The 26927-nt window shown below is 45.9% G+C and overlaps 1 protein-coding gene across 2 annotated transcripts in view; it reads left to right on the forward strand.

Annotated features, from left to right (window-relative positions):
* The window catches only part of PLEKHA7 (pleckstrin homology domain containing A7), a 198102-nt gene that overhangs the window by 95553 nt on the left and 75622 nt on the right, over window positions 1-26927 (forward strand). For both annotated transcript variants that reach the window (XM_054586037.1, XM_054586036.1), the window contains exon 4: window positions 22340-22423. In XM_054586037.1, the coding sequence (XP_054442012.1) occupies window positions 22340-22423 (84 nt within the window). The remainder of the gene's footprint in view (window positions 1-22339; window positions 22424-26927) is intronic.

Raw genomic sequence — 26927 nt, forward strand, 5'->3', positions numbered from 1 at the left:
CAGTTTTCTCCACCACCAGTCAGAGGCTACCTGTCAATATTTCTATTGAAATATTTTCTCTCCACTTACCTGTTTTTTGCTCAATTTTAGTCTATATTGATCACATTACTCCAAAAGAAAATCCATTGAAACAAAAAATTATTTACCCTAGAATACCACTTTCTATGATGATGAAATGCACTTGGCTACTCTTATCCCTTTGCTTTTAAACTCAGATTTTAAGATCGGTTTGCTGAGTTCCACAAAAAAACCCTGTGAGATCTTGATTGGTTTCACATTGAATTTATAGATTAATTTAAGGAAGAATCAATGTCATTACAACAATGGGGTTTTCTATCTCTTTGTTCATTTAGGCCTTTCAGTAAAGCCATGTTTTTCTCCGTAAAAGTCATATCAGAAGTTTATACAGAGCAAAGTGACCAACACGTGTCTGGATTTTAGACTACTGGTTGGGTGGCCATGAGGATGGTGAACCAGAGAGAGCAGAATCTAGAAGGAGGCTGTTGGAATAGTCCAGGTGAGAGGAGATGAAAGCTAGAGTTTAGGAGAGGGACCAGAACATGCCAGAGACATTTCCTAGAAAGAGTGGACACGGCCTTAATTCTTTCAGGGCTAAATACGGCAAAGTAATACTAATACCTGCTGCCATTTATTGATTGCTCACTATGTACTAGGCAAAGTGCTGGCGTGTTTGGGTTATCGCTGCTTCTCCTTGCGATGCCCCGCAGTAAGCGTTATTTCCCCTCTCCTCCAGGTGAGAAAACTGAAGCTCACCGAGGTTAAGTAACTAACCCGAAGTCATCCAGGGAAACAAGGCAAGCGCTCAAATCTAGATCTGCTTCTGCCCAAAGGTCACTGAGCACTCATTTAATCTTGGGTTGTCTGAGAGTGTATTGGAAGTTCTTTATAAAAATGTGTCAGATCTTTTGAATTTGATGACTGAAATAAAAATGACTAAAATCCTCTTCTCAATCATAGTCAGAAAAATAAATTGGAATTTTTACCTAGTTTGTCTGATACAAGATTGAGACAAATCTAAATTTATGAGATGTATAAAATTTGAGTTGTTGAGAGGGCAGGAGGGTGGGCTTTGGAGAGATAGGGACAGATCATGTGACTCTGGAAAGCCTCAAGAACTATTTTTGAATTCCGAAAGTGTTCCTGGTCATGTATTTCTGGGTAAGGTTTTGTTGATGTTTTTCTCCATCAGTCAGAAAAAAAAATGAATGGCTTTAATTAAAATTTCTATTGTCTTTGCCACGGAGGAAGGAAGCCTTTTGGTGGTTGTCATGGTGATGTCTGGATGACGTTGTTGAAGTGGGTAGTGATTGCCATCCAGAGCCCAGAAATGAGCATTTATCATTTTCCTCCCCACCCCCCCCCCCCCCGTAAGAGGCTTGCAGACCCAAACTGCACATTTCCTTAATCACCTTTGAAGTTCGAATTCGAGCCGTGTGTGTGTGTGTGTGTGTGTGTGTGTGTGTGTGTGTGTGTGTGTGTGCGTGGCGGCGCGGGCAGGGTGGGGGGGGGCAGTGTGCTCCACTGCAGCCGCGGTTAGAGTCGCCAAATCTAAAACCCCATTTCTAATTGCTTTGTGTTCCTGAAGCAAAATGGCATGTGAGAGGTGCCCTGAAAACTCTGGGAAAGTAATTAGGAACTAGCAGCCTTTCACAAGGCGCTGTGGGGCAGTGAGGCATCCGCACCCTCCCAGCTCTCCCGCCTGGCTCCTGGCCTCAGAAGTCTTGCGTGACACACCTTCTCTGCAAGCAGCCCATTTAAAGTGGCTGGCACTTAACACATGGCAACTTTAAATGGCGCCACATCCCCCCACCCAGTCCTCTGCCGCTTCCGCCTGCACCCAGCCAGCACACTGGAGCCATCATGCTGCATGCAGGTAGAGGGTGGCTGCTTCTGATAGTAAAACCAGGCTCTCTTGCTGACTTTGGGGTTAGTGCACAGTACGATTGAGGTGTAGGAGGGGTGGATGATTGGGGAAGAAGGATGCTATGCAACTGAGCAATGTGGATGGGTTTTTCAGAGCTCTATCTGCACGTGAAGTTACCCACCCTCCCACGCCCCAGGCCTGAAGAAGACAGGACAGTGACACCCCTCCTCCCCAGTGATGCTGTGCAACTGTGCAACGTGGATGGATTTTCCAAAGCTCAACTTACAGGCGAGGTTACTGCCAGGTCTAAAGAAGGCAGGCTTAGGGCACCTCCCACATCCAAAAGGATGTCTGTTCTATACCCTTTCATAGAAACCGATGTTATGACAATAAGCAAAGAATATGCCATCAGAGAACCGAGTTTCAAGTGTGGCTCTTGCCACGTGAACCCGGACAAGAACGTAACCTTTTGGACCCTTAGTTTCCTCTGCTGTAAAATGGTAATAACGACAGTACCTATCTCTCCAGGTCATTATGTTGCAGGAGAGGATGCTTTGTCAGCTGTAAATTCTAATTCATTGATCAAGCTCATATTGTATACAAGGCACGGTGCTAGGGAATCAGAGCTGACAGAGAGGCAGGGCAAGAAGAACAATCAGAATAAAATGGTAAATGTGATCCCAGTGTGCACCAGCAGACACTTAACTCCACCTCACATCAAGGAGGGCTTCTAGGAGGAGGTGATCCTTGCACTGAGTCATGAAGGATAGACAGAAGTTAGCCAGAGAGACAGCCATCAAGAAAACAGAGCAGTGTGTGCAAAGACACTGAGACACCACATGAGAGAGTGGTGAACCATGGGGAAGGGAGCCGGTAAAGGGCGGTGATTGACTTTACCCAGAAGGTGAGGGGAGCTATTGGATGATCTTAAGGCAGGGAGACACAATCTGTCGTTGTAGAGACATTACAGGCAGCTGTGTGGAGGGCTGTTGAAAGTTGGTCCGGAACACATGGGCGGGTGGGTGCTGAGATAGGGTGACAACCCCAGAGGCTCCTGCAGTCCCCCCAGCGAGGGCGCGAATGCTGTGTGGGCAGAGAGGACAGCCCGGACTGGTGATGCAGGCAGTAGAGTTGACTAGTTTCAGTGACTGATAGGGAATGAGGGGAAGAGAAATGATGTCTTCTGGCATTTCGAAGCGGTGTTACTGTTTGGGAGGGTCAGATTTTCACTGTGCGGGACAGTGCTCTTCAGCACCTGGGGCCCCCCTGCCCACTAAATGTCCCCCTAGGCACTGTGACAACAAAAATATCACTGCATTTTTCCAAACGCCCCTGGTTGAAAATCACTAGATAGTCGTTTTTACCAAGATGGGGACTGAAGGGGGAAAAATAGGATGGGAAGGGTTGCATTTTGGAGTGTGTTGAACTCATGGTGCATGGAGGATCCCTGGGCTTGAGAGTGGATGGGAGGCACAGCTTCTGGAGTTATAACCATGGCAGCGAGTGAGCTTGGAAAGACCCCGAGCTTTCCCAGGGAGGATACTTAGCTTGAGAAGGGCCAGGACGACAGCAGACCTTGGGGACCATCGCATATCTTGTTGGGTCTTGCCAGCTGAGGAGCACTGATAGAATTCTAGGGCAATTTTACAGGGAAGGGGGAACTGAAGATCTGCAAGAGCAAGTGACTTTTCCAAGTTTTTCTGTTAAACAGTTTTGGCAAATTCTGTCCTTGGCCCAGTCAGTGTTCACACGAAGCTGGGGAGAGGTAGGTTTTGCCTCTTGGTTGAGGGCTCTTTAATGTCTTGCTTTGCGGCTGGTAGGACCAAGCGTCTCAATGACTGGGCTATTACCATCACTGTCTAACATTCGGGTTAGAAGTCTTTGTGCCTCAAGAAGGAGATGTCTCACAGGTTGCTTTTTTTCCCCTGCAACGGCAGATTTTTCTTTGGCACCCTCTGTGTTCTTGGTTCATTGATTAATAGACACTTGAGGAATTGCAGGGAGGCATTTAACATGCATCAGATACCATCACTAGCAGAGAAAGTGATTCACTGAGCTCTCTATCTGCATCCCTCCCTGCCGACACAATTTGACATTAGGGAATTGAGTCTGGATCTGGAAAAGCGCCGTTTAAATGTGTGATTCAGAGTCAGTGACTGTGGCTGTCTCCAAGGTAGGGCGTGCTTGGAGAGGTGGATGGCGCGGAGTCAAGGAGCCTTCGTGCTTCCATGTCCTTTACTTTTTTTCAAAGGTGAGAGTCATTCTAGGTTAAAAATGACCAGCAGGTTCTGGGCTCTAATCTTCAGGCTTCCAGCAAGTACCCATACCAGGGAGCTGGGACTTCCAGACAGGGACATGGAAGGCTGGTGATTTATTTTTAGAACGTGGACACTCTAGTAAGGATGGCTCCTTCTGTGAAGCCCTTACCCTGTACCAAAGGTTTCTTCTTGCCTTGGATATAAGGAGCTAGTTTTGCCATGTTGTCTTCATAAAGAATATTTCAATCTTTGTCTCCAGTTCTGGAGTCAAAGGACCTTGGTTTGAATCCTGATTCTGCCCCTACCGAGCTGTGTAATCTTGTACAAACCCTGTAATTTTTCTCTTCAACTTCCTCATCTGTAAAATGGACAGAATAGTGTCTACTTCCTAGGATTATAATAAGGCAGGAGATGGTGCCTGCAGAGCACCTGGAATATATGATGTGATATGTTCACCGAGGTGTAACATTTGAGGATATCACTTTTACCTTATGTGGGTTTTTTTTTTAAAGATTTTATTATGTTTAGAGTGAGGGGAAGGGAATGAGAAAAAGAGGGAGAGAAACATCAGTGTGCAGTTGCCTCTTCTGTGCCCCATGCTGGGGACCTGCAACCCAGGCATTCACCCTGACTGGGAATCGAACTGGCAACCCTTTGGTTCGCAGGCCAGTACTTAGTCTACTGAGCCATACCAGCCAGGGCTTATGTAGTTCTTTATTCATCGTCCCTCTTCCTCGCCCACATTTTTACTATCTACAGGAGTCTGGCACACTGGCATGGTGGGCATCCTACTTAGGGATGGGAAAAGCTAGTAGGTTTTCTTTAGGGAGAGGGGACCTTGACAAGGTCAGCTACCCTTATTGTTTACTTCCTGAATGCCAGGCGCCATTTAGAAGTCTTTCATAAAGCCCACACTGGTAGTGTGGAGCTGTAATTGGAATCCAGTCCTGGCTCCAAATTCACACTCTTCCACTGACTTTGATGCCATTTCTCTGCTCAGTCCCCTCTCTTGTCCTGCTTTGCCCCCCACCCAACCAAAAAGGAACAAGAAGGAAATACTAGACTAAAACCAGACAAGTCTGTCAGGATATGCCATCTGGGCTCAGTGGCTTGCTCACTGGCAGGTCTGGGTACTCAGGGTTCTGTGGGTGAGGCCCCTTCTTCCTGGCGTGCTGCATCAGTAGGAAATGGAGAAGGAAATGGGATTGGGAGGGGGTTTCCGAAATCATCCCATTTTGCCCTTTTCTAGAAGTGAGGCAGGCAGAGAGCGCTCCTCCCTGACCTCCTCCCTGGCTCCTCCCTGAACGCCTCCCTGACCGGACGTCCTCCCCACCCGGGCACTGAGGGTGGAGTGCTCCCCCTTCCCCAGGCCATGGAGGAACGCTGGGCCAGTGTCCCTGTGTGGCTAGCTTTCTAGTGCCATCGCTGGAAGATCTTCCGAGGCGCAGCAGGGAAATAGGCAGCCTTAGGAGGCCTTAGGAGGTCCTGAGTGGGTGTGCGAGAAAGCAGCGTGGGGGGTGGAAGGTGCCCGACCCAATTCAGGACAGTGTGCGGGCTGCGGGAGCGGCTGCAGGAGGCCCCTCCCACTGGAATGTGGCCGGACTGCTTTACCTCTCACACCCCACTGACAACTTGATCTTTTCAAAACAAAGACCCTGCGCTTTAATTCCTCATGGTGGTCCCCTGGGCTCTGGCAAAGTTAGTCCTCAGATCTGTGTGCTGATACTTTACAGCAGAGCCTGGGTTTATGGAGTAAAGTGCTAAATGTCAAGATTTATGTGGGTCATTCTACACCGTACACCTGTGAGTGAGCTCATAGCGCGGACTTTGTGCCTGTTCTTGGTTTCCTTCTTCCATGGTTGCTCTGCCCTCCAGGCAGCAGGGGGAAAGTTATTAGCTGTGTCCCCCTTGTGGCTAGTGCTAGAGAGTGATCCTCTCCCTTGTCACCGCGTGCTCAGCCCTACCTATGTGGAGGTGACGTGGAGAAAATGAGCTTAGCAGAGCAGCACCCGGTGTCAGCGCTGGAATGGCTCCCTGTGCTTATCACCTCCAGCCTTTCCCATTTTACAGATGAGGGGACTGAGGCCTGGGGAGGGAAAGCCACCTGCTTGCCCCCAGTTGCCTGGTGGTGGTATTTACCTTGAACCAATGAAATCCCTGCAGTATGGTACAGAGGAGACATCGTGATACAGGAAAAGAATTCAGATTCTGGGCTTGGATACCAAGGGGAATCCTAAATCCTTGTGAAATGTATAGCCTTGGACAAATGACTTCACTCCTCTTAACCACCGTTCCCTAAGATGATGATAGCTGGCAGTGTTGAAGTGACTGTTCAGGGTGTAATACATGCAGTCTTCTCAAGCAGTTACTCACAATGGCAGGTATTCGGGAAATGGTGACCATCCCTTTTTTTTTTTTTTTTAAATCCTCATTGGAGGATTTTTTAAAAATTACTTTTAGAGGGAGAGGAAGGGAGATAGAAACATTGATTTTTTGCCTTCTTTTATGTGCCCCGGCTGGGGATCAAACCCACAACATGGCTATGTGTCCTGACCGGGAATTGAACCCATGACCATTCGGCCTATGGGTAGATATTCCAGCCAACAGAGCCATACTGGCCAGGGCATGACCGCTACTTTTTTTAATATCCCAGTGGTTTGTTAATGGATACTGGCCACACTCAACTATTAAGCTGTGTATTTAAAAGGTAAAGCTTGACACAGGTTTGTCAATCTCAAATAAGCCTCCTGTGAGAAGGTGCTTCAGGGACCTAACCCAGCCTCCACTATGGGGCTGTGACCACCTGCTCCTGCAGCCGGCTTCCTGGGAGTTAGGCATAGGTTCTAAGTCGTAGCTCTGCACAGGGCCTTGCTTTGCTGTTTTCCCACCAAAATATCTCCTAATGCTTAGGATCTCTTCAGCCTACCCATGTATTTCAGAAATCTCTTGACTCACATACTTCCTAAATGGTGTGTTTCATGGCTTACTAGAATCACAGAGCTGGAAATGAACATGAGGTCATCTTGGCAGATTTCAGGCCTGGGTTTTGTGTCCTTTCTTTAGCTATATCTTGCCAAGTAGTTTATCTGGCCTGCACTTCAAAACTTCCACCAGCGGGAGGCAGCCAGCCAGTCTGATGTTCAGAGGCCACTCTGACATTATTGATACATAATTCCTTGAAAAATGTCTCCCAATGATTCACCCAGTGATTCTAGTTCTACCATCTTGGCCCTCAGGGGACAAATCAAATTACTCTTCCTCCTGGTAGCCTTTCCAAGATGATGACAGTGGTCATGTGCCCTGAGTCGTCCCAGGCCATAAAACTGCAGTTCCTTCGGTGACAAGGCTTTGACCCCTTGGCACCTTTCACGGTTGTGGCTTTTCTTTCCGTGGTGTGGTCTGATCAATTCAAAATAGAACTTTTCTTTTTTTCTTTTTACTCCCCTTGTTTTGGACCCTATACTACTATTAAGTGAGTCCCAAGGTCCTACTGGCCTTGTGACAGCTTTTCCATACTTTTGACTAGTTGGGTTTGCAATAAGTCAATGCCACTAAACTAATACAGATTCTGTATTATTTCCTAGAACTGCCATAGCAACTTACCACTTACCTGGTGGTTTAAAACAATGAAAACTTTTCCTCCTACAGTTCTGGAGGCCAGAAGTCTAAAATCAAAGTATTAGCAGGGTTGGCTCCTTTTGAAGACTCTGGAGGAAAATCCATTCCGTGCCCCTCTCTTCATTTCTGGCAATTCTTGGAATTCCTTGTCTTGCAGATGCACCTCTCCAGTCTCTGCCTCTGTCTTCACATGGCCTTCTCCCCTGCGTGCATTTTATGTGCCACTTGAAGCCAGACCAACAGCACAGGGTTTCTGTACAAGGTGTTTTGACTGGACAAAAAAATTCCCAGCTCTTTAATATATTTTTCATGTTTGTTAGTGGAAATTAGTCACCAGAAAATGGATTTAGTTTAAGGCAGGAAATTAATTTTAAAATAATGCATGATTTTTTTCATAACCCTTGTTTTTAGGAACCTAGCGTTAATATATGGTTAGTAATAACTATGACCTTAAGCAATTCTTTAACCTTCCCAGACCTTAGTTTCCTTACGTGTAAAACAAAGGGAACAGAGAGGGGATCTCTGTTTCATTTTCAGCTCTAAAATGCCTACTACTGTGACTTCTGGAAAGCAAAGGTTACCCTTTATGGTAAAAGGTCTCAAGTCGATGAAAGATCTCAAATTGGCTTAATAAACTGCTTGAGAATTTAGACCTCTTGACTAAGAAGACAGATTGTCATTCATGAATCTGAAAATCTGAAAAACTCTGTCCTTTAGTTCACCTTTGGCAGGATATAGAGATTATGTTGTTAAACATCCCCCTCCCTCTCCCTGATTACTCAGGTACTGTGAAACACTACGGGATTGGCATCTAGTTGACTCTCAAATATTTATCACATGAATGAATGAATATTCTATGTCCCATATTGTTGGGGCCAAGTAATACAATATCACTCAGGTCTGACCATCTAGTGATTGTGGGCCTTTTAAAGACTCCTCCCAGATACACAGGCAGAAGCCGTTCTTTTTAAAAGACGGTGGCGATGTTTTAAAGTTGCTTTCTTTGCCTGTGATGCGGGCGGCTGTTGCGGCCTGGACTCCAGGGCAGTGCTCTGAGTGGACTGTGTATGTTTTGGCTGGGGGCTGGGGAGGTCTGTAATCTTGTCCTAGGCAGAAGCACCTGGTCAGGTGCTTTTCTGTTGTAGGAGTCCCCGCCTGCTGTCAGTGGTCCCTGTGGGTGTCCACCTGGTACCTCTCTGCCTTTGGATTCCTTAGGGACAGCACAGTGGGTGGGGCCTCTCTGGATTTTCAGTCTGTGGAAGAAGTAGTCTCCTGGCTGTGCAGGAGCTTGCCTCTTCGGAGGGGCAGCAGGGAAGGCTAAGGCGAGTTTGCTTCCATTGCTGTTGGGAAGATTCTTCTAAGATGTTTTTGTGAGAAGGAAAATTTTTGACCTAGTTTTTGCCATGTTCTTTTAGTTTTTACTCTTATGCAAGAAATCTCTTCTTTAAAATAGGTCTGCTTGCCCTGGCCAGGTGGTTCAGTTGGTCAGAGCGTTGTCCCCTACACCAAAAAGGTTGTGGGTTTGATCCCAGTTGAGGTGCATGCAGGAGGCAATCAGTTCTCTTTCACATTTGTTTCTCTCCCTTCATCTCTCTCTCTCAAAATCAATAAAAACATATCCTTGAGTGAGGATTTTTTAAAAATGAAGAAAAAAATTAGGTCTCCTTCCTTTAAGAAGGCTGTTCTCTAGAATCAGTGGTGTTGGTACTAGATAAGGGTTGCAAACTCAGATGTCTGTTCAGGCTTCGCAATTAACAAAAAAGCAGACTGTGTTTATGCTCTCCAGTTTGTTTTTGGAATACTCCGCTCACTCTGTTTATCGTTTGTTTTCCCATTTCTGGTTGAGATAGGGGTACAAAGATATTTCTCTTCCAGTAAGAGAATTAGAAGTGCAGGTGTGATGATAAATAGCACCAGGCATCCACCCTCACCATTGGGAACCCAGCAGGGAGTCGTGGGGACTGAGGTGAACTGAAGGCCGTTCTGCCTCCCAGCGGGGCCCAGTGTTGCGACAGTTTTCATTTTTTCAAGATGAACTGGAGTTTTATATCAAGTTTTTTTCATTTTTAAACTCTGGCTCAATTTTTAAAATCTGTGTGGTCAAAATAAAACGAATTTGCATTTGTTTGTTTCCACTTAATCAATTAGAAACCTCTGACACTGTTGGTGTAGATTAGCAGATGGGATGGGTCCTAGGTCACCACTGTGTGTGGAAGTCCTAGCAAGCTGTGTGTGGAGGGGATTACTGTATTTTGTCTTTGCATACATATGTGGAAGAATCCAAGATATGTAAAGTAAAAGCAAGTTATAGAATAATATATAGTTTTATTTTACTTATGCACATTTTTTCAAAAGTTGTACATGTAAAATTTTAAATGCATAAAAATTTCATGAAAGAAAATAAAAACCCAAAGGATACTCAAGAGGCTGGTAAAGATGTTGCTTCTAAGACTGGCTGAATTGGAGACAAGAAAGGGAACTTGTGCTCTTTTTAGTTTATACGCTTTATAACACATAGTACTTAATTTTTGGAAGGTAAAATGAAAGAGCTGTTGGAAAGTATTGCTGTATGAAGAGTGTTAGCCTTCAGTGCCGAGAGTATTCAGGAAGCAAAGAAGCAGAGTGGTGCCCTGGCTGGTGTGGCTCAGTGGATTGAGCGCGATTGTGTGAACCAAAGGATCATCTGTTCGATTCCCAGTCAGGGCACATGTCTGGGTTGTGTGGGCCAGGACACCCGTAGGGGGCGTGCGAGAGGCAACTACATACTGATGTTTCTCTCCCTTTCTTTCTCCCTCCCTTCCCCTCTCTCTAAAAATAAATAAATAAAATCTTAAAAAAGAAAAGGAAAGTAGCAGAGTGGCCTGCAGTGATTAGGTAGGACTACTGGGAAGAGAAGGGGCCTTGAAGGATGGGCAGAATTCATGAGGGGAAAGGACGGCAGGAGCCTAAGCCCAGAGGTAGGAAGAACAGGGTGACTTGGGGACTGGTGAACAGGGAAATATGGCGGGAGCCAAGGGTATAGGGAAGTGACGAAAGATAAGGAGGCTGTTGGAGCCACAGGGGTGTGTAACAGGAGACAGTGGAATGGGAGATGTGCTCCAGCACGATCAGTTTGGCAGCAGGGACAAGGAAGTTTGGAGGCAGGGCCACAGGGTGGGAGCCTCTCACGTGGCCTCTTCTGGCTCCCTGGAGCTGTCACCGATTCCTGCTAGGGTGTTGCTTAGTGATCAAGGGTTATACCTATACCCCTGATGAGTAAGCTCATGGCACCCTCCATTCCTCCACTCTCAGTAGTGTGAGCTTGTGAAGCTTGCCAACCTCTGCTGGTGCTCGATGTGGTTCCTGCCCCGCTGAAGCCAGCACGTCTCCTGAAATGTTTTGGAGATAGTGGCCATTGGCTGAAGTGTAGCCGCTAAGAACAAGCCCACACTTTCGAGTCAGGCAGATTCGGGCGTGACTTCTGACCTTGTCACTTACTGGTCAGGTGGCCTTGGGAAGGCACGTGATTCCATTGGGCCTCAATAGCCTCATTTTCAAATGAAGGTAATATGATATAGTACTTTCTAGGGTTGTTGTACATAACATGTTGCTACTAGCTAATAGGTGTGCCTTCTTTTCTATTATGCTACCACCTCTGATCTGTAGTTATGTACATTTATATTACAGGGATGGGCAAAAGTAGGTTTACAGTTCATATGGAAAATAATATAATAACTAATAATACAGGGATAAACTCAGTTTCGCGTACTTACAACCATAAACCTACTTTTGCCTACCCCTGTATTTGTTTAATATATAAAATATGTTTGTACCTATATATGGCCATATCTATCTAGTCTATTGGACTGTAAGTTCCTATTCAGTGGGGACAATTATGTTCTAGACATTTTTTTCTCCAAAGCACTCAAGAATGTAAAGCACATAGTCGGGCTGAATAAATGTTGGACAAGTGGAGTTTGTGTTCTCTAACCTGCTCCAGTCTTAACAGCAGTTGACTTGTGATGGAGTAGGACGTGTCTGTAGGCTAGGGCATATCTCCTCTGTGGTTAAAACAAGTGTGTTAGATATAAACTTGCAAAAGCATGTCAACACATTGCTAGGGTCCTTCCTGGGGCCTTGGAAGAGGCTTATGAAAGTGAAGGCCCTAAAGCTTGAGCTTTATTACTTTCACAGTAAATCATCTCAGCATTTAGAGATTTATAGATCATTCACTATAGGCAGTAGTAGTAGTTATGAAAGATGTGGAGATTTCTAAAAGGGAGAAAATGCTGGTAATGGGTACAGGTTTTAGTAAAACTGTCATCTAGACAGAATAAAATCCCCTGTATATTTTTTTTTTCATTCAACAAACATTTATTGAGTACCTACTACGTACCAGGCACTATGTAGGCACTGGAATGTAGCTGTGAAAACAGAAGTCTTTGTCCCACGGAGCTTACGTTGCATTTCTTGTGGTCACCTGTGTCGTGACTGCATCTAGACCTAGGTTGCAAAGAGCCATGGTGTTGATTTGAGGCTGTGGTGATAAAGCCACAGGCAGTAAAGGCACTCTGCTTCCTTAGTTCCCCTTTCTGACCCCTCTGACTTTCTCCTTTCCAGGTCTTTTCTGGGGGCAAAGGCCACATGGTTAAATTGATGCTGATTGGACCGTTGCCATCCCAAGCAGTGATGAAAGAATCATAGATTGTTACCAGGGGGAGTGGGCATGATGGGTTATAACTGCTCAGCTCCTTCGTGGTCCTGACCTTGTGAAACACAAAGGTTCCCCCGCTATCTGAAAGTAGAGCTTCCCTATGAAACACTTCGTAAGTTGCAGTGGTGTAAAGTGAAGACGTAATTACCATTAATTTTTGTGGAAAAATTTGAGTGTTCCCAGACCCCCCCATAACTTGTCAAATCATACCAAATTACACATAAAACCTAAAATAACACTAACATATGGTAAATGCATTAATGCACAAAGTAAGTTGAGATAAAGCACAGGTGCTCATGGACAGTTTGAAGCTGTGGCACCTTGATGCTGAGTATAGTTCCCCAGAAGGAGCTTGGTGGCGCCACTCGCACAGCTGGGGTGGGGCGAGGTGCACTGCCCCTAACCGCTCGCTGCAAAACAAATGCTGAACGCTATTTTTGCTTTTCACCTTTTTTCATAGAAGTGAACATACTCTTTGGATTTCTTTCAGTTAGCAAAAACAGGTACTAATGTGGGTGTTTTCATAAAGACGAGAGGTGTTCTCAAAAAGTGGGGGATACCTGTAGTGATACAGAAGCCATCATTTCTCCATCAAAGGCTCTGTGTTGGGCTGACTTCAGCCGCAGTGTGGCAGGACAAAACTGAGTAATTCATTCTGACTCCGGAGCCTGTTAGGTGGGGGTGTTCCTTATGTTCTACTTCTAGAGGGGCAGCCAACCCCACAGACTCCAAGAACAGAAGAATCGAGGCCTGGAGACACCAAGTGACTGCCTTGCTGTTTATCCCCAGTCAATGCCCCGCTTGGCCGCAGCAGCTTGGTGACTCTGAGCTGGAACTATGTTCCTGCACCGTTGCCAGATTTTGCATCAGGGCTGGGGAGGAAATAGGATGAATGAGTAGGAGCAACTGGCTGCTGCATTCATAACACCTTGGGAGGCAGCTGCTCCAGAATCGAAACTGAGAGCAAGCAGGTAGGCTGGGAGCCTCTGCTTTACTTCTGCAGATTTACTTGTGGCCCTTCCTCCCTGTCTGATCTGAACTGGGGTTTTCCTAAGGCCAGCATGAAGCTCAAGGAAAGAGGGAGTGTGACTGCTGCCTTTCCTGGCGAGAACAGGAGAGCAGGTTAGTCCTGTACTGGTTTCATAAGGATTCAGTTGGCTGCGATGTAGCCCCATTGAAAAACCACATAATGAGTGAGAGAGAGTGAATTTTTATGGCTTGGTGGGAGCACCTATCGTTAAAACAACAGCAAACAATCTGGTTTAATTGGGAATAAATAGGACAGAAGTGTCATTAGCTACACCTCCCTGATGTCATTACAAAAGATAGTCTGTTGACAAGTGACATTGGGGAGGACAGCTGTTCTGCCTGGTTCCTTTGTGTTTTCAGTTATGTTGTTACTTTTCAGTCTGTGGCTCTGGCAGTAGCCTGAGATGAACCTCAGAGCCTTAAGATGTTATAGCTAGAAGATCCCTAAAACATCACCTGGTCTAGCCTTCTCATTTTACATATAAGGAACCTGACTTATTGAAGAGTATTAAACAGAAGCATAAAACTGGATGTTCTCTGAGGTCAAAAATGTCCCCTGTTCAATTTTAAAACTTCTCTAGAGCATGTGTTCCTAGCTGAGCGCAGCCTGCTGCAAGGCTTTTTCTCTTGGGCTGCACTTTCTGAATCATGGAACTCAACCCAGGGAGGGACAGAAGTGTGGCTGAAGGAGGGTGCCTCTTGATCCTAAACTACTTTGCCTGGCAGGCAAGTTCTTTAAATAGGAATTTAAACAGGAGGCTGGGTGTTGTGCCTTAGCTCAAGAGCGGGAAAATATGTTTTGAGCTGCTCTTCCATGGCAGGCTAATAAAACTGGAGTTCGCAACATGGAAAAGGACACAACAACTAGATTAGAGTGGAGGTTTAGAGCTAGCGAAGGAAAATTTAACAGGCACTGAAGTTCCAGTGTCCGCTGTAGTCTAGACACATTATCAGTACTTTCCATAACAGTCTTGTCAGGTTGCAATGGTCTTCTCTTTCTACAGATAAAGAAACCAACTCTCAGAAAGATCACTGCCTCATTCAAGGTCGAGCACAGCCAGTGCGTGACAGAGCTGGGATTTGAACTCCAGTCTGTATGACTCTGAATGGTGTTGGGGGCCCATGCTCAGCAGACCTCGGGTGGCCTCTCTGCACGGAGAGTCTAACCCCTCCTTGGAGAGATGAGGAAACTGAGACCCGGAGAGACTGTTTCCGCCTGGGGGCTGGAACTGTTTGGGTAGTAGCAGAGCTGGCACCTCAGCTCCTAATGTATTGCTTCCCTGCCCCCTTTTTAAAAAGGGAGCTAGGGAAGGGAAGGCTATCTGGGTTTGATTTCCTCATTCTAAGGAGTTTGGCTTTAAGCTTTTCATGATTGGCGAGGTCCTCTGAAGGCAAATTAAAACATTCTGTTAACCAAGTAGCAATCCTAAGAGCTGGGGCCCCATGTACGAACGTGGGAAAGCAGGCGGGTTTGCAGCTTTGGTTACTGGGTCAGAAGGGGTGGGTTATGAAATGGGTTGGCCACTGAGTGGCCCTGAAAACATCTGGAGAGTCTAATGAAAGAGCTTTCCCAATCATGCTGGATGACTTCGGTCTGTTTAATTCAAAATTGGAAAAGGATAGACTTTTCCCTTTGCAAGATGCAAGAGCTTTAGGTTCCCTCAGTTAATTTTGTGGCTCTTACACCCAACTCTGTCTTTGCCAGGCTCTGCCCCTTTTGGCACCTCTGGGTGAGGAGAACAGTGACTGCCCCTCCGGGGGGGTGGACCTGGGGTTTGGCTGGGTTTCAGTGTCCCTGCCTAGCTGGGTGTGTGATTGAGTCAGGTGTGGGGGGTGGGTGGGAAAGTCTCTTCCTTGGTCTGCGTCATGCACCCCAGGGCTGGTGCCGCCTCTCAGCCCGAGTGTAGGACCCTTTATGAGGGCCTGTGGGCCCCTGCCTCACCCACTCTCTCTGGAGAATCTGTGATAGTCAGGCTGCTGACATCAGAAAATGAGATGGGTTTTGCACAGCGTCTCCCTCTAGGTGATGTGTGTTTGCACTCAGGCTGTTGCGATAAAGAGTTCAAGGGCCTGCTCCGCGGGTATTACTGTTCTGTGCTGCAGGAAGTACAGGAGATATAAGTGAACAGCTGCTCCCAGCCCTCTAGGCACTTAGGATCTTACTGGAGATAGGAGAGGGGTGAGGAGAACAAACACGTAAAATAAGTAGAGAGCAATATGAGAGAGTATATAATCAGTCACCAAATTGTGGGTTTCACACCAAATACTCTCCCAGTTGACAAAGGGGAGATACAGGTAATGTTTGTATTATCCTCCTATGTGTTTTTAATCACTCAGTCATTTCCTCTCTGGTGTTTGCACCCCATTCTTTGATTCTTTCTGAGTGTATATTAACGTTCCCTTGCAGGCATGGGGGTGCGTATTGCAGGGGAGGGCTAATTTCTCCAAATTATATTGTAACATAGTTGGGAGAGAGCCAAGGATGAAGTGATCTTGGCACATTGGTGTCTCATTCTTCCTGCCTCTGGCAGTAAGAGATGAAAGCCACTGCCTTCTGTGGCTCACGGCCCTTTAGAGTCTTGTCTCTTTGTCACCTGAGTCCAGACTCTTGTAGGGTTAGTGAGCCTATTAGGAGGCATGGCCTAACTTTAAGTTAAGAGCCTCCTTAGTCATTTTTCATTCATTCATTTGGCAGGTGTAACAGTGCTCCTACTGTTACAGGCTGATAATAGCAGTGAAAAGACAGCCAAGGTCCTTGCTCCCTGGGAATACACGCGTTTGTCAAGGAGTCTGATAATAACAAACACATACATAAGTAAGAAAAATAACAGTAATGATTAAAACAGGGCGATGTGCGGTGAAGTGACTGGGAGCCCACCTCAGGGGGTGGTTGGGGAGGGCTCTGAGGTGGCGATGATCCTGCTGAGGTCGGAATGACAGGATACAGGCATGCGAGGGGGGAAAGAGCATCGGGGCCGAAAGGACAGCTGGGTGCAAAGGTTGCTAAATAGTTCAGCGCTTGGTGTTCAAGGAGCAGAGGAGAGGCTGGTGTGACTGGGATGGGACGGGATGAGGAAGGGGGAGAGTGGCACCAGAAGAGGAGGAGCTAGGCACGGGTCAGATCACCTAGGATCTTCTAAGCCAAGGAAAGGAGCTTGGGGTGATGCCGTTAATGGAAATAAGGAAGCCTGGAGGAGGAGTATCAAGTTTGGTGGGAGTGGAGGGAGGAGGCTCATTCTATTTTTGCCCTGTTAAAATTTAGACACCAGTAGTCATTGCCATAGTCAAGGCACAGTCAGGTTTAGCAGACGTTAACTGAATACCGTCTGTGTGCCAGGTATTGTGCAAAGCTCTCTAATGTATATTCCCTCATTTCATCCTCACAACAACCTTTTGGAAGGATATTATTATTCTTCATTTGCAAATGGAAGAACCGAGGCTCAGAGAGGTGAGCTGGTTTGATCTGGTTTGAATCCAGAACTTCTGACCTTGGGGCTCTGGGTTGACTTGCTGCTCAGGGCAGATATTGAAGGTGGCTGGTTAGCATTGTGTTTCCACTTGGAGAGAGTATGGCGACCATATGTTGGCTCCTTGAGGCCTGATTCCAGTGCTTCTGGAAGAAAGGCCTGTCAGAGTTAACTCCCGTGTGCAGCAAGCTGTTGAAAATCTTGACATTTTCAAAATAGTGTGAGCTCCAAAGACCACTTAGGTCAGTTTCTCAGGCTTCTTAGGAAATGCCACATGGACAACATTGACACTTTGCACTAAAGGAGCAGTTTTGTAAAAGTTAAGTAAAACAAAAGGAGCTTGAGAAATGTTGAGGGGATGTGGAAAGCTGTTTCAGCTCTTGGCTGCTACCTCTTGATGCTGTAGCCCAAATGGAAACTGAAGAAGACAGGGAGACAGTTTCTTGAGTTCTTGAAGTTTCAGTTGTCAATTTTGGAACTTAACTAAGAGCATACTAGGTCACCCAGAATCCTTGGTTTTCTTGAGACACTGGGATTTGGAACAAAGATAGTGAGTGCCTTAACTAGCCTGGAGGCAGAGCTGAAAGTAGCTTCAGGCCTGCAGAGTGACTCTTCTACAATTTTCTGGGAGTCGCACTGAGGAGCCAGAGGTCCAGAGCAGCTCCTGCTGCTGAGCACTCCACTGAGAAGGGCCTTGACAGTGTTCCTCCTTCGTCTTTGAGGCCGGACACTTTTCTTACATTTTAAGCTGTTTCTTCTCTTTATAACATGGGCCAGATAAGGGCTAATGCTGCCAGAGCAAGTTGGTCACACTCTCAGCTCACCGAGAGCCCCGCTGTCAGAAAACTAGATTTATCAGGGTGCCCAGACCTGCACTCTTGAGCACCATTCACATAACTCCAGGAGTTCTTGCCATGCCAAAAAATTGCCATGCTGAGTAATTGGAATCACTTTTTTCGCCTTCATCTGAGGACATTTTCGTTTGCTTTTTTTTTTTTTTTTTTTTGAGAGAGAGGGAGAGGAAGGGGGAGAGAGGAAACATCAATGCGAGAGAAGCATTGGTCGGTTGCCTCCATATGCACCCAGACGGAGGATCCACTCTGGGAGCAGGGTTCACACATGCCTGGGCCTGGACTGGAGATGAACCCGCAACCTTGGTATGTGCCCTGACCATGAATCGAACCCACAGCCTTTTGGTTATAGGACGATGCTCCAACCACAGAGCCATAGCGGCCAGGGCGAGTAATTGGAATCTTTATGTTTAACTAACCAGAGTCACTGCTCACATTATGGTCAAAATCTATATGCAGGAAAAATTAATCCTGCAAAAATGTTGCAAGAAACTGCAAGACCCATTTACATTGACTAGTTCTGTGTGTGCTTGTAGGTGGGCTCTTCCTTACATTGAGCTCGGATCGGTCTCCACTTCTCCCTGGTCCTCTCTCTGTTCTCTTGTCAAGACTCCTGTGTTTGCTGCGGGACTTCATTATGGCCTAACCCAAGTTCTGCCCGGCCCCGGGGCCTGTGAAGACGTGCTTATTTACGTGGATGGTTACCTGTGGCCCGCCTTCACAGGGATCATTCTTCCCTGTCACCTTCAGTCCACGCTCCCTGGTCCTTTCCCAGGTGAGCCCGGCTGCTGTTCAGTGTGGAGGGGCTCTTCCTGGGAAGAAGAGTGGGATCAAAGAATAAAGGCGAGGTTGTGTTTTACTTCATTCACCAAGTTACTTTCTCAGTAGCCTAAAGAGAAACAGAAGCCTTTGTATGGAGAAGTCTGCTCCCTTGAAACCAGCCACCTGGCTTCCAGCCGGGCCATCTCCATCACTCCCAAGGAGCAAGGTGGCAATTCAGGTTTAAGAACAGGTATTTCGGGGGATTTGTCTGTGCCTGCTAAATGCATCTTGAGAGAGGGTTATAGTACGTGAAATTCTTCATGGGTTTTAGAAAATCAGGAATGGGCAGGCTGGGGGCTTTTGGGCTAAGGGGTGGGGAAATAGCAGGAAAAGTCAGAGGACTTGGAAGGGTGGTGGTATGCAGGAACACAGGAACTGGCTGTCATTGTGGGCAAGTCGCCCGCCCTTTCTGGGCCTCACCTTCCTCACCTGTGGCCTGGTGTGAGGAAGCACAGCCTGCCCTACTGGGTATTTGGGAAGACGGAATGAAATGAAATACCCCAAAGACCTAACTCTTCCTCCTTTGCTCTAAAATTGCTGACCTAGAATCTTTGCCATTTAGCAAGTTGGGTGAGTTTGATCAGAAACGATCAAATTTTAAGACCTCAGTATCCCGGAGTGATTACTTTGGTTCATCGCTTTTCTCAATATATGAATCCTTTTGTTTTTCTCTCTTCCCTTTAAATTTAGTGTTCCGATCGTATCCCATAACCCAGATCTTCAGTTTCCTAACACATAACATGGGAATAAAAATACGTTCCCTGCCTCAGTCAGTGGGTACTTGGGAGGGTCAAATGCAACGATGAATGTGACCACATTTAAAGCTTCGGATAAACGCAGGAAATGACAGTGATGACATTGGCTGTGATAACCTTTTTGGCAAAAAGGGCAGCGTTCATATTAGGATGGAAAGGTTGGGGAGCTGCCTCTAGGTTTGATGAGATGACAGCTGTTTTTTTGTCCATTTTAAAAAACTGTCTTCATTCTCATGTTAGAATGTAAAGTTCACTTAGTGCCTACACCATCCAGCTCAGGATTTACTACCCAAGACTCGGGGCTTACTTAGGTTGGTACAGCTAGGGTGTGGGAGCCCAGGAGTTGCTGTTAAGGTGCGGTATATTTGAAGTGTTTGCTGGATGCTGCTCCAAGCACAGAGAAGATTCGTTCTTTGCCTGATTCCACCAGAGTTCACCTAGCTGACCTGGTGATAGGACCCAGCGCTGTCTGGGGGCTGAGTGGCACACTGGTGTTGTCAGTGAGACTCTGGCCCTGGGCACAAGGGGAGGGAGGGAGCAGGAGGAAGAGGGAGTAGCAGTGGATGGTGCTGTTTTCCTGATGCCTTGTCTTTAGGGATTTCTGTCATGGCTGGAAGCTGCCAGCCCCACAGACTCCGAAGAGAAGGGGACAGCAGGTTATCATGCAAAGAGCATCACATTTAGAAATAGAAGATCTAGATTCATGTCTCAGTCTTGTCACTGACTGACAAATTATCTCGAGCAAGTCAACCGTTCTGAGCCATTTCCTCATTTACAAGATGGGGTTGATGCTGTTAATAGCTAATATGTGTAAGAAAAGGCTTTTTGGACTGGAGTGCCCTTGAGAAGTGATAGTGGATAGTGGTGGTCTTGCTTTATTGTTGTTCCCATTATGAGCAGGGCATTCCCCCCCCTCCTCCCCCCCTCCCCCCCCTCCGCCCCCATCCGCCTCCACAGGTGGGAGCTGAGAGCGAGGCAGGCGTAGGCTAGAGTTTGTGTTTTCAAATTCCCTGGTGAATAGAGATGACTCTCTAAAAGGAGCAGGGTGTAAACAAAGCCTAGCTCCTGAACGTGGTGCAAGGATTTCTGAGTCAGATGCTAAGGGAGCCTGCTTCCCATTCTTATCTAGATGCTCATGTCTTAACTCTGATTTTTTTGGGGACGATCCGGCAGCTGCCAGCCAGATGAAGTCATAGAGTTCCAAGGGCTTGTCTGGAACCAGGAGCTGGGAGCATGGAGGCTGGCAGTGGTCGGGAGGGGTGAGAGGGTGCGGAGGAGGGGCAGAGCCGCAGCACCAGGGAGCAGCCTGGCTCTGCCTGCTTCCCTATGGCTTTATCAGGATTCAGGCTGCGCTAACCTCAGTGTCAGCTTATCCCAGATGCCAGAACGCAGGATGCCCTGACCAGGCTGCAGGGCAGAGTGAGAAAAACTTTGTAGGCCTAGAGATTTTTTTTTTTTTTTTTTTTTTGGTCGTAAACCTTCATGCTATGCTCATTTAAATCTAGTAATCCGGGGTGGCTCAGTGCTCAATTTGGAGATGGGACTGATAGTGTAACATCACCAAACTGAGATGATATATTGACTCCTACAGTGAAAGAGAGCATTTTAACCACCTGTGTTAGGGGCCTTCAAAAATGACTGTGCCCTGGTCATTTTGTCTCTGGAACTTTAACCCAAGGAAACAGTTTGAGTCATAGAAAAAGCCTATACTCAAAGATGTATTTATTATAGTAGTGGGGTGGGGAGGGGGCACCTAAAATGTCCAGCATTTGAAGAATGTTAATCTTTCTAGAATGTAAGCACCATGGGGTAAGGACTTTTTTGTTCGCTTTGTATCGCCAGCCCCTACAACAATGCCTGGCACACAGATGGCCAGGAAATATTTTTTTTGAACAGTTGATTATATGAAAAAAATTATATCCATATGATGTATTATTCAGCTACTTCAAATGAGGACGCTTTAATGACATAGGAAATTTTCTATGTTAATTAGGATGTGATAAAAGCAGGATACAGGTTTCTAAATACAGTAAAATCACAACTTTTTTTTTAAATAAAAAGGAAAAAAGCTAGGAAGGAGAATATACCCAGGTATGTTTCTAGATGATGAGGTCATGGGCGACCATTTTTCTTTTATCTGTCTAAATTTTCTAAAATTTCTTAAATGACTCTGTTTTGTGATTGGGGAAAACATTTTAAAACAAATCATATTCTTTAAAAAGGAGGCGGTTAGGTTGGTTTATTCAGAGAATAAACCAGCAGCCTCTAGAGCCAGCTCCTCCTTCCTTTCAAAGAACCAGGCAGCCTTTGTGAATACACAAAACACCTACACACTTTGGTTGTGCCTCTCAGCTTGGTGTGGAAGCTGATCCCTCCTAACTTTAAAAGGGTGACAGAAACTCTACAGTGTTGAAATTGTGCAGGTCATGTTGCAGAGACATGCTCATACATTTATATTCCGTCATTGAAGTGAAGACATTTTGTAGTAGGGAGAAGAATTTTAAGAAGAGAGATTTTTCTGGGTGGGTGGTTAATTCTTAGAATTCTTTCCTTGGTTCATGGGTTTTGAAAGCTGTTGCAAGTGCCGTCTGCTTTCCTTCATTCTTGTTTTAGCTCGTGCCTTCTTAAAGTAACTTTTTGCTAAGCTGCTCAGTTTGTCGGAGTCAGTGCTTCATGGAATGTCTCTCTAAGGTGCAGTGTTCTCTTGGAGCCCAGACTTCCCTAGAATTAAAATATCTGCGTCTTAGGTGGCCTCTGGCACCTGAGCTGGAAGCTCTTGGCTTTTGAATACAGCTGGATTGTGACAGATTAAGAGCCTCTCAGCAGAAAGGCCCACTTGCTCACCCCGGGAGGAATCTGTGATGAGCAAGGGTCCTCAGGCACTGCTGGCCTGTTGTTGTGTCTGTAATCCTTTTCATCCGAATGGCTTTTCCTTCATTATCTCTCTCTCCTTCTCTTTAGCCATAACCAGCAGACGACAGCGTTCAGGCATCCTGTGAGTGGGCAGTTTTCTCCAGAAAACAGTGAATTTATTCTTCAAGAAGAGTAAGTACTTTTTTATATTCTCTTTTTCCAGGCAGAGGTTGGGAGCTTAAAGGCATTTGCTCACAACAAAGCTTGTTGGACTATTTTCCCCTCTCAGCTAGACGGGCTCTGAGTGAGTTTGTTGACTTCAGGCGAAATGCAAGAATTTTGTTTTTCGATCTCTAGACCTCTCTGAGTGGGAAGAGGTGGAAGGGAGAGATGGTTATGTGGATGGGCTGTGATCGGTATTGTGAGAGCCCCTTGCCTCTTTCCCTTGAACGAATGCTTTTCCTCAAGTGACATCTAACACATTCATCTGGTGCGAAAATACCTTGAATACAGTCTCATATTGACCTGAGTGAGCCTCTAAAAGAAGCCTCAAGAGTCCGAAGCCAGGGCTTAGAAGAAAGGAGGACTTATGACACTGTCCCTGGACATTGTCAGTTCTTTATGCTCGCTTTCCTTAACACAGAAACTTTCTTGCTCTTCAGTTCCATTTCAGCAGGGTTTCGGGTACTCAGTGCAGGCTCTACCAGCCAGGGCTGGCTCTTTAAAAATGCATGTGTAGCCCACGCGGGGTGTGTTCTTCTCCCAAAAACGAAGGCAGAGAAACCTGTGCATGTGGCTGTGTTCTCTTCTGCCAATCTGTTTGAAGAAAACAATTCTGTCTGAGAAACTAATAGAGGTGTGGGCTTTACATTCCCCCCCCCATCATTTTTCTCTGCTCAATCATCTAGACCAAATATCTTAAAATAAATGATCAGTATTCATATTTTACAGCATTTGCCTCCCTTGGTTCTTATGCCTTTACACTTTCTATTATGGAAAATTTCAAACATATGCAAAAGTAGAGAGATATGGTAATAAATCCAATGTATTCATTGCCTATATTCAGTAACTTCCAAAACATGGCTGATATTACCCTGCCCAAGTGGCTCAGTTGGTTGGCACATTGTCCCATACACCAGAAGGTCATGAGTTCAATTCCCGGTCAAGGCACATACCTAGGTTGTGGGTTTGATCCCCGATCTGGGTTCGTATGGGAGGCAACTGATTAATGTTTCTCTCACACATCAATGTTTCTGTCTCCACACCCGACCCCTGCCCCTAATCAATACATATATCCTCAGGTGAGGATTTTAAAAAAGAACAAACAAACATGGCTGATTTTATTTCATCTATACACTACCCCTCAGCCCCTAGATTCTTTTGAAGCAAATTCCAAACATATCATTTCATCTCTATAGTATTTTCAGCTTAGAATCATTATTTTACAGAGCTTTTAAAATTAGAAATCTGTAATTACAGTAATACTGACATTCCTTGCATGTTTACTCGGTACCGGGGATTTACATGCATATCTCATTTAATACAGTAATCCTGAGGAGTAGGTTATCATCATCGTTTTAGAAATGAAGACACTGAGACTCAGAGAAAACTCACTTGCGCAGAGTGGCATGGCTAGGAGAAAAGCCAGGATGCCACCCTAGCTTGATCTCTTCAGTCAGGTCTAACCCTTGCCCTAGGCAGGTGCTGCTTGCTAAGTTATTCTGATGCTGCTGATCTGTGGGGTCGGAGGTCTGACTTTGAAAGCATTAATATTTTGCTGTTAGAGAGAGAGTGGATGAAGGTGAAGGCTGTCTTGTCTCCTACATGGAGAAAGAATTGCTGTGTAAAAACAGCCCGAATGCGGATTCTCCGAATTCCAGCTCAGAATGAGCTCCCAGAGAGGTCATGGAGTTCAGCCCCCTTCCTTAGGCGTCTTGGAGACCTGGGTGCCTGTCATTATTAAAAGTCTGGATAGGAAATCCATCAGAATGCTTGTAGTGGGAAGTTACCAACTTTAATAAAGAGCTTCTAGAAAATGGAGACTTTTTCTCACTAAATACCTCTGTCATGCACACCTCCTTTTCCTCACTGTTCACAGGAGACTGTCTCCTCTCCACTTCTGAGAAGGTAGCCTCTTTTGTCCCACTAAAATATCTCTGTAGCTAATCTCAATTCTATTTCATTTCCAAGGAAAATCTATTCTTTTCAAAAGGAAAATCTATTCTATTCACTGTTTCCCTCTAGAGTCCATGTCCTGTCTGTCGTAAGTAGTGCTTGCTTGTCTCAGGTGGTGGGTACAGCCATATAGCCAGACACGCCTTGAAAGAGACAGAAGGTGCTGTAGGCATTGAGAGGCAGGGAGGATTCCTATGAACTGAGGTGGTGATTCCTGCGCTTATTCACGAAATACTTAGTAAATGCCTGCATTGTGTAAGGGGCTGTGCCACACTCCACAGTTAGAGCAGCAAGTAAGACAAATGTGGTCCTGTCTGTGAAGAGCTGACGGTTGAATCAGAAAGATAGATAATTAAACAGGAGATCACAAATGTGATGGATGTTCATGACTGAAGAAAGAAAAGGGTTCAGTGGGATTTGATAAAAGAGCGTTCTCACTCAGCTTAGGGATCGTGGAAGGCCTCTCCATTCCTGGGAAGTTATGTTGTTTACATTGGGACCTGTCCAGTCAAGGTGAACAACCTGGACAAAGACCTCAAGGGCAGAGAGGGTAGAGTGTGGAGGATCTGTAACCAGTTAAATTAGAGTGAAAACTGAAGAGCACTGAGTGGATTCTGGAGACACGTAGGAGGTAAAATTGACAGGATGCGGTGATTGATCGTCTGTGAAGGGGATGAAAGAGAGGGAAGGCTTTCTTGAAGTGCCTGGCCCTAACTGGAGGAAGGGGGAGGATTAAGATAAGCAAGGATTAGTGCGCACGTGTATGGGGGTCATTCACAGTGGAGGGAAGTGTAACCAGTCTTGGCTGGGTCAAAGGGCAAGACGACTGATGTGTAGTGGGGGTTTGGGAAGGGAGTGTGGAGATAAGGTTGGAGACCAAGGCTACAGCCCATTATCTAAATGGCTTCCTCCTGAAACACCCTCAGATTTACCTCCTGGTAGAGCTCTGGAGGGTGAGTGAGGCAGATTTCCCCTCACAGAAACCAGTTTTTAAAAATATGTGCCAACTAATAAGATTCCTATTATAATCTTATAAAGGAGAGCTTATTCTGTGTGGAGCATGTTATGTGGTAAGGAAAGAAAGGTTGAGGTGACCATTTTTGTCCTTCACACATTAGCGGTCAGATTGTGTTGGGTGGAGAAAGGAAAATTGGCTCTTTGGCTTCTTCAAAGAGGGTCTGTTAAGACCACATTGGCTCCACTTGCAGAGCCTTCACCCTGGTTTCCTGAAGTGGGTCCTTCTAGAGCAGTGGTTTTCAAAATATGGTCTCTGAACCACCATGACCCGGGAACTTGATACACACAGATTCTCGATCTCACCGCAGACTTCCTGAATAAGACCTCTGGAGGTAGGACCCTTTAACCTGTGTTTTAACAAGCCTTCAGGTGATTCTGACGCAAGTAAAAGCTAGAGAACCATATCTTACTATTTCCATCCCTCTTAAATTATTCCCAGATTCTTTCATTCATCCTAAAGTCTTCTCCAGATACCCATCACTCTCTGGGCTGCAGTGATAATCTTAAATGATTTTGAACAGAATAATCTTGGATTCCTTCTCCAGTGGGAATAAAAATAATGGTTTCCCTTAGAGTATTATTAATGTGAGCAGATACCACATCTCCCCTACTGTTGGCAGGTGGAGCTCACTGAGCGGCTTGGTGTAACAGGTGCATGCCCACCAAAAGATGCTTTCTCATCTTACATATTAGAAGCACAGAGAAGAGAAATAATGTGAAAGCTGTGATTTGGTGGAGCCAGAGGACATAAACTGTGTCAGTGATACAGAATTAGTCAGGATAGGCTAGGGTCTGCTGTGGGAACAACATAAAACAAAATCCCAGTGACTTAAAACAAGTAAGGTTTATTTTTCAGTTTCACTCCATGTTCATCACAGGTCACCTCAGGGGCTCTGCTCTGTCATCTTTACCAAGGGAGGCCCCCCCTCTGTGCTTCTGTGAATGCTAAAGGGAACTTTGTGAACTGTGCACTGACCATTTTACTCACATTTCATTGGCTAAAGCAAGTCACATGACCACTCCTGGCTCCAAAGGGGCAGGGAAATGCATTTCTACCATGTGCCTGGAAGGAGAAATACTTACTGGTCAGCACTAATGACTACACTTAATCCACAGTCCAGATTTATTAAGAGAAGTAGGACCTTTCAAGTCTGTCACTGACAGGCTTCTTTTGCTGCATGACTAGAGTGTTTTTTGTTTTTTATTATGCCAGCTACTTCATTGTTAGACCCTCCCAAGGTAGATGGGTATCAGCCAATGGGTCCTGCAGCCTTGTTCCCCAGGGAATACCCGTGCACGCCCAAGCCAACAGGCATGTGGAAGTCTGTTGGAGGAGCTCATGCAAACTCAGGCGGCATTAGGAAAAGTAGTGTGTGTGTGTGTGTGTGTGTGTGTGTGTGTGTGCAGAGAGGAAGGGGAGAGTAGTTCTGGTGTCCCATGGTGTTTGTGGGCTACTTCATTTGTTCATTTTAAGCTTATGGAGCACTGAGGACATGCCAAGCCA

Source organism: Pteronotus mesoamericanus, unplaced genomic scaffold, assembly GCF_021234165.1.
Source record: "Pteronotus mesoamericanus isolate MK-2021 breed Mesoamerican mustached bat unplaced genomic scaffold, CSHL_Meso_final contig_90, whole genome shotgun sequence".
Classification (NCBI taxonomy): domain Eukaryota; kingdom Metazoa; phylum Chordata; class Mammalia; order Chiroptera; family Mormoopidae; genus Pteronotus; species Pteronotus mesoamericanus.